General features: G+C 49.4%; 2 protein-coding genes across 3 annotated transcripts in view; one reads left to right on the top strand and one right to left on the bottom strand.

Moving 5' to 3' along the window:
• The window catches only part of PIGL (phosphatidylinositol glycan anchor biosynthesis class L), a 54,519-nt gene extending 46,312 nt beyond the window's left edge, over nucleotides 1-8,207 (top strand). For both annotated transcript variants that reach the window (XM_032130271.1, XM_032130270.1), the window contains 3 exons: nucleotides 1,789-1,820; nucleotides 6,345-6,478; nucleotides 7,591-8,207. In XM_032130271.1, coding sequence (XP_031986162.1) covers nucleotides 1,789-1,820; nucleotides 6,345-6,478; nucleotides 7,591-7,689 — 265 coding nt within the window. In that variant the 3' untranslated portion in view covers nucleotides 7,690-8,207. The remainder of the gene's footprint in view (nucleotides 1-1,788; nucleotides 1,821-6,344; nucleotides 6,479-7,590) is intronic.
• Nucleotides 8,208-8,488: 281 nt separating this feature from the next.
• Nucleotides 8,489-11,680, bottom strand: CENPV (centromere protein V). The gene is made up of 5 exons (XM_032130272.1): nucleotides 11,448-11,680; nucleotides 10,394-10,492; nucleotides 9,577-9,646; nucleotides 9,098-9,212; nucleotides 8,489-8,755 (listed from the first exon to the last, which is right to left on the bottom strand). Exons 1-5 carry the CDS (start codon nucleotides 11,678-11,680, stop codon nucleotides 8,631-8,633), a joined length of 642 nt encoding a protein of 213 aa, XP_031986163.1. The 3' UTR covers nucleotides 8,489-8,630.
• Between the last annotated feature and the right edge of the window lie 433 nt (nucleotides 11,681-12,113).

Here is a 12,113-nt window from a genome sequence, read left to right as displayed (position 1 = left end):
GGTCTGCTGGTAGCAGCTTTGAGGACCTTTCAGTAACCAAACACAGTTTGTGTCTCCCTGAACCTTTACACAAGCACAAACTCCTTAATTTGCTGCTGAATCAAGCTCTTCTTCCCTGCTGAAGATGCTCCCTGCTCCTGCTGAAACATTTCCCTATGAGCTGGATCTCTCACTCCTGTTTCTAGTGACAGGAATGGTTATTATTAGTTCCCTCTTGGAGCAGCTCAGTGCTTTGACGGTGCCTTCATGGCGGAGCAGCACACCCAGAACAGACACTGGCCCTTTAGAGAGCTTGCCAAATTTCACAACCACTCACTGCTTTATCTCCAAGCTTATTCTAAAAGATTCCCACCCTGCTAACTGTACCAAGTGCTGAATCATTTCTTTGGGTGGCCAGATTCCACTTGTGGGGGAAGAAACCTCTGGCAGAAGAGCAGAGCAGATATTAATGGAGATATTTAAATTACAAGGCAACATTTAACAATCTTTAAAGAGCAGTAAGACTTGAGTGGTGGGGTAGAAGGTGGTCAAGTCAGTATTCCAAGGCCATTGTTTAGTAGGAGATGGCATTGCTCTGGCTCTGGAGCAGAGGACACCACTGGCAGGAGAGTCTGTTTAAATATGTTTTCTGATTGCTGTTTGAGTTCTGTCATGACCTGCATTTCTGGCTTGACTTTTGCTTTGTATTGCACTGGGTATTCATCACTCCGTGCTTCCTATTTTGTCTAGGCCTGTGTAGCTAATCCTTTTCCTTGAACTTAACCAATAGCCAGAGATAATCCTAGTTTGAAAGTGACTGGAGAAACACAGCAGTTTACATATAATGCATGTTTTATCCTGGCTGATTTACACATGAACTGGGACATTGTCCTTTGTTAAATACACCACTGTAACGTGATAACAATCTCTTTAAATATTACACAGGGTTAAATAACTTTTTTTTATTATTATTTCCTTTCTCCTTTTGGCAAATGTTCCATTGTTTGGATTTCTTTTTCTCCTGGAAGAGCAGGACTGGGTGTGGGACAGACCTGAGTGCCATCTGCTGGAGACCTGCTGCTTCCCAGCCCTGCCGTGGGCCAAATCCAGGCAATGCATACGGGAATGTCAGCACAAGTGCTCCGAAGTCATGAGCAGAAAAAACAAGAGAATTAAAAAGGAATGGAAGTTAACACTCTCTGATTTCCTCACCCTCTCAGGGTCATTTGCTTACGCTTCTTGATGGAAGTGCCAGCGCCATTCCCATCCCCCATAGTGCTCCTGTCGTTCTGTTTTGCTACAGAGACTCCCCAGGACAAAGTCATGAAGGGATCAAAGTCTTGGTGAGCAAAAAGCCAGAGCATCTTCTCAGATGTCCCAGTGCCAGCCTGGGTTAGGAAAAAAAGAGCTGGTGCCCCAAGAGGAGCAGCCACTGAGACAATGCCCCTGGCCAGCAGAGCCTGGGCTTTAAACAGCCAGAGGTGCTCTCAGGGGTGAACAGCCTTTGGTAGCCTCTTGCGTTTCCCTTGAGAAGTCTGAGAGTGAATTTGATTTATGGAGCTTATTTGTGACGTGTCCCAGCAGCCAGAATGAGGAAAGGAATGGCAGAATAGTGTGGGGAATGAGGCTTATCCTTGCCTGAGGTGCATCCAGTATGGGCTCCTGAAGCTTCTCACAAGACTGGCCATTGTCTGTGTGTGTGTGTGTTAAATGACAAGGGTTGGTTTAGTGTGCAGAGTTTATACCTGTAAAATCAGGGTTTGAGTAACTCCACTGAGTGTTGACCACCTTGTATCTCTTCTTTCACAGGTACCTGCATTCAGAGGGGAAGTTACCTGAAGGTAGGAGTCCATCACCTCCCATCCCAACCTCACATCCCCACCCTGCAGTCCTTTACATCACTGTTGTGTCCAGGGTTCCAGCTGCCCAACTCACCCCTGCACTGCAAATGAAACCCACAGCTGAACATTTATCTGCCTGCAATTTTTTACCAGCTCAGGCTTCTCTACAGTCACTTTTCAGTCCCTTGGGGTTGTCCTGCCTCAGTGGTGTGATGCAGTGTCTGGCCTGTGCCTCTTGGGTGAATTTGAGTGCTCTTTCCAGGTCTCTCAGCTTAGTTACAGAGGTTTTGGTCACGTCTTGCTTACAAGCCTTTTTCCTTTTTATGACAAAAGCCTCAGAAACAATTACCACCTTAGCCAAAAATGTTTGCATGTAGCAAGTTAAGCCTCCACCAAAATGTGCTCAGGAAAGGAATCTGAAATCTGCAGTGGCACAACAAACTGTAGTGGCTTCTTCCACCTGTGAGCAAGAATCTCTGAGAAATTCTCTGTACCAGTAGGGAAAGGAAAGAAACAAAGTACAGAAGGAGGTTGTTACTGAGCCCTTTGGTAGAGTAGAGCTGCAGCCCTTATCTCTAGCAAACAGTGCCTGCCCAGGGACAAATGTATGGACCTCGTTTAAGCACAAAGCTGCCACTCAGCTGTTTGGACAGAGCATAGGAAGGTGGCTCAGCCAGGCCCACCCAGTGAACCTCCTGCTCCCTCAGCAGCCATCCAGGCTGTGTTCCTTTAATGCTAATTCCCAAATCATTGTAGGATTTGAATGAGTCACAGCAAATCAGTTTTAATTCTCTGCTAGCAGGAAGTTGCAGGCCTAATGAGACAGCATGAGCCAAGATGGCAGAATGCCCTTAAGCTGAGCTCTGACTCTGGTCCCTTCAGTTCCCCAGTTTATGAAAGAGGAGTATTAGTGCCAGCTTCTTTCCTAGGACCTTTTCTTTGTTCAGCCTTGGGATGCAGCAGAGCTCTGTGTGCTGTGTGCAGCACAAAGGACAAGGACCTGCAGTGGTTGATGTCACTGCTGGCTGTCAGGCCCCATCTACACCGAGCCACTTTCATGTGCTGCTCATGCAGGTTTGTGAGATTCACTCTGGTCCTGAATATGGGCTGTGCCTCAAATCCATTCAGGTTTGAAACAGACCCACATATAGAGAACATTTCCATTTCTCCAGCAGCATCAAGAGACTGCTGGAGCTCTGTGCAAGCCTTGCTGTTCTGATTACATCACATCTGACATGACCTACAAACACCAAAGGAACGGGGAGCTCCCATGCTGCTGCTTACGCTAAGCCTTTCCAAATATAGTTCCAGTCTCATTGAAATTCCCAGTATTTATAATTTGATCTGGCAGGCGTGCAGGGCTGTGCATCAGAGGGGCTTAATGAAACGAGTGATGCTGGGATTGAGGCTGGCTGGATGGAACAGAAAGGCATGTTCAGGCCATGGAAAAGTGCTGCGCTGCTCTTGGTAAGAGGGAACTGTTTGTGGGTGAGCCTGTGTAAGCCCATGTGATCAGGGAATCCACAGAAAATCTCCCTGCAAATGCAAAAGCCAGCTAAGCCTTGCATTGCCTCAGTGATATGCAAACGAGCACCCTAAATATCCTGCTTTGCTTTCTAATGCCTTTCGCCAGCACAAACACAACAGGCTTTTTATAATCTGTAATGAAGTTCTCCAGCCCAGGCACAAGCACTTGTTTCAAGAAGCCAAGACAACTGCTGGATGTGCTCCCACCCCTGCCACTGACCCCTTCCAGCTATAACCAGTGCTCTTCCAGAAGAACCTGTGCCTCCTTCCTTCAGGAGCAGTGCAGGCCTGCAGCATACACAGTGCTCACTCAGGCACTCCTCATTCTAGGCATCCTTGCTGCCTGAGTGATTTGGAAGCAGAAAGCCAAGCTGAGCAGGCTGCAGGCTTCACACACTTCTATTCTCGGCCTAATCCATGAGCTATATTGATCCTGCCCTTTCTGCCAACCTGGAGAGGTTGCATTACACTGCTAATCCCATCCTGCCCAGGTCACAGGCACAGCAGGCTCTGACAAGCTTCACCTGCTGGTGTCACAGGAGCAGATTCCTCAATGGCAGCACTGCTCTCACCCCGCGCATGTTTCTCTGAACACTTTTCCATCTCTCCGTGGACTGTACATTCCTTCCCTGCTTCATGTCATCTCACATTGCCATGCAGAGCAGGCTTTGCTGTCAGCACATGGAAATCCTGGTCAGATCACTGACACAGAGGGCTCTTACACTGCCCTTCTTTTTGGGGAGCCGAATTCCACCACTTAGCCTGATCTGACCGAGGAGGGCCCAGCAGGTTGACCCATCCACACTAAAATCACTTGCCATGGTTTTGAGCCCTTATTGCTTAGCTTTGGGGAACAAAAGGGTGTAATTGTTCCATGAATTAATATTTCTCAGGGAAAGAGATTGAGGAAAGGGAGAGCACATTTGGTTAACAGAGCAGCCTCCTTCAGAGATTGATGCTGGGTAAAACCCTGTGCCAGGCCTCTCTTCTCATCACTGTGAGTAGGAATTGATGTGGCATTGCCAGAGTCCATTAAAACCATCCAGGGAAGGAAAGACCCATTGTCCCGTGTTTGAAAAGCAAACAGGTGCCAGTGGGAATGCTGACAGGAGCAGCACTGTACTAATTCACTCCTCTGAAACTACCACAGCAGCAGCCCAGAGGATCTCTACGGAGAAAGGGGAAGAGTGGTTCCCCCACTCACGGCACATCACAAGTTTGCTATTTGGAAACAAGAAACGTCTCCAGTGGGAGTGAAAGAAGTGTCAGGGCACTCTGTAAGCAACTGCAGCACTTGTGCCTGCAGAGCATCCCTTGGGAGAGCAACTGGAGCGGATGGCAGCCGAACAGCTCTGCCTGTCCCTTGTCCCTGCGGGCTGTGAGCGGGAGAGGGGCTCAGGTTCGGGGTCAGGAAGTGTCCCGGCCGTGCTGGTCCCACAGCCCCCGCATTCCCGCACGTCCCGGGGCCCTGCCGGGCGCTCGGCATTGCCCAGCTGCCGCTCCGGGACGCGCCGTGACCTTGCGGGGCCGGGGCCGGGGCTGCGGCAGGACGGCGGTGGGGACACGGCGGTGGCACGGGTGGGACAGGAGGTGCTGCTGGCAGCGGTGCCGAAGGGATGCGGGCCCCGCTGTCCCGGCTCCCGTCCCGCGGCCGGCGGACGCCGCCACCTCCCGGCCGCTCCCGAGCACCGCCCGCCGCTTCCAGCGGGGATTTTCCGCCGCTGCCCGGCACAGCACGGGCTCGTCAGCGCCTGTCCGCATGGAAGCGCCGGTGACTGCCCTTAAGGGCTCTGCCCCTGCCCATTGTTGCTCACAGGAGGAGAAAATCTCTCCTGTGAATGCTCTGTGCGACCTGCTGGGGAGTCAGGTCCCAGTATCCCGTGTCCCCTTCAATGGAAGGGAAGCATGGCCCTGGAGCCCTCTGTGATACTAAAATGAAGAGTTAACCAGTCTTGCTTTGGAGAGTGGGAGAGGCTATTAAAAAGTTGGAACAACACCCTTGGAGAAAAGACAAGAAAGAAAGGAATTGAAAGATCCTGGAGATGTGCCAGAGGGAGTCCATGAGAGCTTTGTTCTGTCTCTTCTGTGTAATTTCACTGTTTCAGGGCTCACTGAAGGAAATCTCATTGCAAATCGAATTGCATCTCTGACCACCTGTGTAAACTGTGACTTTGGCCTCTTCTGTCAAACTTTAATACAATGTGGGAAGTGTGGAACATAATCACAGCAGCTTCCAAGCCAAGGAAATCCCAAAGCAGCTCCCTTGAGATCTACAGGCTCTTAAGGGGACCATCAGTAGCTCTGAACTCATCAGTGAAGACAATTTAGCCATGGTAAAAAAAGCAGCAATTAACTTTTGAGTTCAAAGGGATCTTTAAAACCGAAAAAAACCCCTACAACATCAGCAGAATCTTTAAACATGTTACTTTCGTCTGCTTCATCACAAATATCTGAACAATGAATTCAGGAGCTCTGTTAAAGTGTAACTGCCTGCCTGAGTTAATATTTGATTCCTGAGGCTTGTAAATATTTATTCTGTAGCTAAGAATTGGAGTAGAAAGATGAAATTTCATTTTGGTAGCTGAACCAGAAACTACTGTTTTAAAATTCCATTACATGATACAGTGCCAGCATTCAGAGAATCATCTGCACCTTTTTCTTTGAGCTTAATTATGTAGGAATAATTTAAATTATAAGCAAAAAAACCACACAGTTTTTGGGGTATTCAAAGCTAGCTTTGCTTTCCACAGGCTATTACAGAACAAGAACCAGTACAAAGGGTCATATACAGAATAAGAGCCAATACAAATGGTCATAGATGTGCACTGGGCACACAGAAATCCTGATGAAAGCATCAGAAGTTGCTCCCCTTTGACACAAAAAAGATTCCCAAGGCCAGCAGCACAGGGAAGCTGCAAAGACCTGCTGAGCCTGGAGAAAAGGGCACCTTACAAGAATGCTGCTGTTTTGAAATATTTCTCCTCTTTCTCTGTGTAGGGTGCCGTGTGCTCGTGCTGGAATCAGTGAATCTCTTCAGGAAGTACATTTCCTTCCTGGATGTCCTCATTTCCTGCCTCCTGCCCAGGGATGCACTCTTCATCCTCACAGAGGAGGAGACTGAACAAGCCAAGGTGAGATGTGTGGCACCTGCTTGACCTGTTTGAGTGGCTCATCATCATTGTGAGCACTTTAGTCACAAGTGTCACATTCCCAGGGAATGCCAGAAATAGTTGTATCCATGAGTTATAAATGTCACTAAGGAATGTCTGCAGTGATTTTTAAAACAGGGACAAGCCAGGTTACCTCATGTGCTGCGTGACAGGATGGGGCTGAGCAGATCTGCAGCTCAGAGATCTCCAGGAGCCACAGGGCACTGAGTTTTATACTGTCTCCAGGATGTAGGGTGCATTTCCAAGGATGCATTTCAAAGGAAACTGGATCCAACATAATACTCTGAACGTGTGAGTGGCCTGTTAAAGACTGGCATGACTGCATGGCAGGAAGAGCATCCTTGGATCACAGCTCTAACTAAAGATGGAGACAGCCGGTGAACTTGTGGTCCAAAGCTCTTCACAAGTTTCCTTTACTGTACATTTTTAAGCTATTTTGCTGCATAGGATTCTCACACATTTACTCCACAGTTCCCTATATCAGAGTCTGATTAGCTTGCCTTCCATAGCATGAAAATATTTACCCAGCAAACAGTGCTGCTAATTCACAAATTAAGACTTTTCCTGCTTCTGAGGCTGCTAAAAGATAGATTTACTTACAGAAAAGCTTGGATAAAGGTGGTGTTCATTATCCCCATGTATTTTTGTTCCTGAAATCTGACCTTTCTAGGCTGGTGCACTATAAATAGACTCAGTTGCAGCTGGCAGTGTGTGGTCAGAAGGAGCAGAGGTGTTCCCAGAGACACCTATCGGGGTCCTGCTTCCCAGCATGTGAACACTGAGGCCAGGGATCACTTGGGGAGGAGGAGTTAGAAGTGACATATAAAGTCTCCTTTCTAGCAGGACCCTCTGAACATCAGGCAGCACACCACCAGACTTGGGGGCAGACAGGCCTCTCCTGCCCTCCTGGCCCAGAGCTTAGGCAGCCTTCCACCTCCTCTGCTTCTCCCTGCTCACTGAAAACAGGCTGTCCTATGAATGGGCACTGACGCTCACAGCAGGAGCAGGAAAACTGCCCTCACATCAGCTCTGGAAGGTTCTTTTAATGCTCTCTGCACTGTTTTTCCTCCTAGAGAGCCATGCGGTGCCATCGCAGCCAACTCCTCTGGTTCCGCCAGCTCTACCTGCTCTTCTCTCGTTACCTGGTGGTCAATTCACTGCGCCTGCTCTGACAGGACATCACTCACAGCTCCAGGAGTAAAAGAATGAGCAAAAAAAGACTGTGCCAGGCCCAGGACTCCAGAAAACTCCTATGTTAGGTGCTCAAGAGGACAGGGTACTCTTTGTGTGGCATTCTTCACACTACAAAGCCGAGGCTGGGTGAACTTCCTCCCGAATACCTTGTTGCCTGATACATTGAGAACAAGGTTAACAGCTACTCTATTTTCTCACCATAGAAGCTTAAATAAAGTGAGAAATTCGGATTAACTTTAATTGGGAGTCAAGCCCAGGAGGATTCTGCATTGGAGAAGATACGGCACAAACTCTTTCCCCAAGAAGATACAGCTGCAAGGACTGCTTGGCAACTATCTCTCGGTGCCTTTGTAATATCCAGGTATCAGGAGTAACTTTTCAAAGATCATGCTATCTCCACAGATACCACAACCACAGCACCTTTGTTATTGAGAACTTTAAAAAGCCAAAGCTTTTGAATAAAACATCAGAAATCATGCAATTTTTTCTAATCGCACTGATCTTTGCTGCTGCTTCTTTTATACACACTGTGTTGCAGGCTCCACCTTCACAGTGTCCCTCATGAAATATAAGCATTTCCTCTTGCTCAGAACACAGGGCTCAAGATCAACTCACAAGAGTGTCAGCAGGACACAGGAATGAGGTGCAAGTGACTGTAATGAGGTCTTTTGTATTGTGATTTAAACTTTAGCACAGCTAAAGGCAAAGTGCCAAACTAGCAACCCTGGAGTGGTTTACAGAGCAGAGGCAGTTGGAAAACTGAACATCACAAAGGAATGAGACAATCAGCATAGAAAGATTTATTTAAGAAACAGAGAACAGGTAACAGTAATGTAAAGATTGATTTCACCAACCATCACCCAGGAAACCCCAGACTGCAGTTCCATGGCAGTGCTCCAAGGGCTGCTGGAAGGATGTGTCAGGGTTTTGACATGTCTCTGATGGTCTTGTGTTCCCTCACTGCTTTCTCCCATTCCTTGCCATTGATATCCTCTGTGATAATGGTCTGCACGGTGCCATCATCCAGACAGTGGGGAGCTATTCCTGAAGAAAAACAGTACACAGAAACCTGCTTTTCATAAAATGTGGGAGATGCCTGCTCCATTCCATGGATGGGGCATCTCAGGGAATTGTAAATGCTATTGCTGTAAGGCTGAGGAGCCGGGATGAGAATCTTTCATAGGAAGAAGCCCAGACATTATAGGTAAGACTCTTTCTTATGGAGGAGCTACAGGTTCAGCCTGCAGTTCCATATGTTTATTAACACTTTAGGAACAAACTCTTAGGACAGATGCTGCTCACTGCTGTCATATCAGCATCCAGTGGAGTCTTTATCCAAGGTTTGCCTGGTGGTTAACTGGTTAGCACAGCTTACTTTGTACCTACCATAACCATCAGGGTTAGAACGAGGAGTATAAAAGCTCTGAACACCACAGGTCTTGCAGAACGTGTGCTGGGCACGGTGTGTGTTGAAGGTGTATGTTGTCAAATTGTCAGCACCCTAAGCAGAGGAAAAGCAGTGTAAGTTTTCCATGGAAATAGATGGATTAATTGCTTTGGGCCTGTAGCTAAGAAATGAACAATTTAAAATGCCACCTTCCTGTCTTTACTTGAGGTGCAGAGCTGTGCATTCCTGCTCCTTTTCTGAACCCCTGTGCTTTGTATGCACACGTGTCCGTAACAGTCGGGCCTGGGAACTGCAAGAGCTCTAAACCAGATGCACTAACACATCCAACCAGACAGCTTTAAATGCAGCCATTTCCCCCAACCAGCCAAACTTAGGGCAGAAAACTGGTTGTTCTTGGCTCTTTGAGGATAACACTGCTCGTGTTCATGGCCATGCTCTTACTGTGTTCTTACTCTACCTTCAGCAGCTTGAAACGCGACGCTGGCACAATGAAGTGTCTGTTCTGTTTCTTTGTGCAAATGCTGCAACTGTAAAAGAAAAGGCAGACCTTTCTAGAAGAAGTGGACAGGTTGTAGTGCAGCAATTGGACCTCTTGACAACAGAAATTCCACTGACAGCTAGAATGGCTCAGAGGTAAGCGGAAAAAGTGGATTTGTGGTGTCAGTAGTGTTTGGCTGAGCACACCCATGGAACAGACTGACCCTACACAGGTACCCCAATAAGATATTCTCACACACAACTCTTGAGGACAAACTCTAGCCCTGAGAAATCCACTTAATCGCTCAGAGCACGCTTGGCCAATTTTGCCAACATTCATTACCTTGCAAACAAAGTAAAGTTCAGAAGTTCACCCTTGAGCTAGAAGCAAATGAGTTGCAGGCAAAGAGGGATCACTACTGAAACCAGAGAGTATCTTAGCTTGAGGCATGTGGTCAGAGCTGTAATGTCACTTGAGAAGAACAAGTTAAAAAAAGACCAATGTGCTTTGAGCCCACTGCATCAGAGGAAACAGAAAGCAGATGGCTGAGCACCTGGACTCATTAGATCTCTCCTGACACTTTTCTGTGTGAGCCTGGCTGTGAGACATGAAGTCCTGCCCAAAGCAGCACCTGAAATCACCAACACTGATCTCACAGCAGATCAGGAAATAATTAGGAGTAAACCGTATGGAAACAGCTCAGAGGGTGTTCTGCAGCAGTCTCATCTTTAGCTCTAAGGCTGGAAAAGCAGAGAGCTGACATTCATCTCTGGGAACAGGGAACAAACCAACTCACTTGCAGTTAAACACGTGCAGATCTGCAGAAGCCCAGACCTCAAAGCGGACAGCTCCACAGTGACAGCCTCCTGTGTGCTTCACCAAGCCCCTGTATTCACTGGAGAGAGAGACAACAGAGCTTTTGGGATCATCCTCTCTCGTTTTTTGGCCAAGAGAACAGGAAGGCTATATATGACATTATTCGGTTCTGTCTTGAGCTGTTGCAGAACACCAAGAAATGTATCCACTCAAATGTATTTAATAACGTGTCGGAATGACGTAGAGGTTGGCTTTTGTCCTCTGCAGCAATTACTTTTGGGGTTTAATTAAAATGGTGAAAAGGAAAGAAGAGCACCAGTGTGAGGACACTTCGCGCTGTACAACACAGCTCCCCACCGCAGTCCGGGTCAAAGTACTGACCCTACAGCTGCGTCCGTACACAACCCTACACAGAAGCCAGGGCTATCACCTCAAAACAAATTGCTTGGAACTGAGAACTGAATTTCCCCACAATTTTCCCCATAGTTCCTCCAACACCACTAATATTCCTCCATTTAAAAGCTGGAGAAAGCAGAGATAAGTGGATTCTACATAATATTTGAAATGTCTTTTATTTCGAGTTGTAATTGCAGAGGAACTTTGACCAAGGAATTTCTGAGCCTGTGCTGCTCCCTCTCCCCAAGCCTCCCCCACAGCAGCTGGGCAGTCACCGTGCGGGTCAATCGCAAAATGCAAAGGAAAAACATTTTCCTTCCAGATTTTGCCTCCCACGGACAGTTCTAATGTGCCGTGCTCTGCACAGAGCGAGCACAGGAAATGGGTGGAGATTTAGAAGCTGCGCCTCGCGGAGCTCCCCAAGGGCATTTTTGATGGGATAGCCTTAAAACACGGGCAGCCTTAGCACAGAAACCCACTTTTTTCCGTGGTGCGTGCGTCCTCCCCTCCCCATCCCACCGCCGGCCCCCCTTCTCGGCAGCTCCCGGGACCCGCGGTGCAGATGCCGCCCAGAGAACGATGCCATCAGCGGGCCTCGGGCAGGAGCGCGGAGCAGCCGCCCCGGCCCCGTTACTCACTACGCGTCCAGCAGCAGCCGCGCCGCCTCCTCGCAGCTCAGCCGGTGCCGCTCCTGGAAGGCGGCCCAGCGCCCGCTCTGCGCCCCCAGATCGATGGCGCCGGGCCCGGGGGACCCCGCCTTGGCCCCGGCCGGGGCTCCCCCCGCATTCCTGCCCCGGGCCCGGCGCGTCCCGCCCGCGGCCGCGCTGCCCCGCCGGGAGCGCCGCGCGCCGCCCGCCGCGCCGCGCCTCATGCGCGCCTCCGCCGCCGCCGGGGGGCGCCCCCGCGACGCGCACGGCCCGGGGGCGGAACGGCGGCAGCGGCGGGACGGGACACGGGACACGGGACACGGGACACGGGACACGGGACACGGGACACGGGACACGGGAGGGGCCGGGGGGACACTGCAGGGAACAGGCTGTGAAGAAATCTTTCCCTGATATCCAACCTAAACCTCCCCTGGCGCAGCTTGAAGCCGTTTCGTCCATCCTTCATTGCTACCTGGGGAAGGGACTGATCCCAGCTCGCCACAACCTCCTGTCGGGGAGTTGTAGAGAGGGACAAGGTCCCCCCTGAGCTCCGTTTTCTCCAGGCTCAGCCCTGCCTGGTGCTCCAGGTGCTCCAGCCCCTTCCCCAGCTCTGCTCCCTTCTCTGGACACGCTCCAGCCCCTTAATGTTCCTCTTCT

The sequence above is a fragment of the Corvus moneduloides genome, chromosome 20 (genome assembly GCF_009650955.1).
Source record: "Corvus moneduloides isolate bCorMon1 chromosome 20, bCorMon1.pri, whole genome shotgun sequence".
NCBI lineage: Eukaryota > Metazoa > Chordata > Aves > Passeriformes > Corvidae > Corvus > Corvus moneduloides.
The sequence above is the reverse complement of the archived record's forward strand: the minus strand, read 5'-3'. Positions and strand labels throughout refer to the sequence as shown.

What these genes read in the sequence shown, in the direction of transcription:
- CENPV (XM_032130272.1), bottom strand. Translation starts at nt 11,680, where the DNA reads ATGAGGCGCGGCGCGGCGGGCGGCGCGCGGCGCTCCCGGCGGGGCAGC. An exon ending in CGGCTGCTGCTGGACGCGTA is followed by an intron (nt 10,493 to 11,447) that starts GTGAGTAACGGG and finishes CTCTCTCTCCAG; the next exon opens with TGAATACAGGGGCTTGGTGA. An exon ending in CTGCACGTGTTTAACTGCAA is followed by an intron (nt 9,647 to 10,393) that starts GTGAGTTGGTTT and finishes TTTCTTTTACAG; the next exon opens with TTGCAGCATTTGCACAAAGA.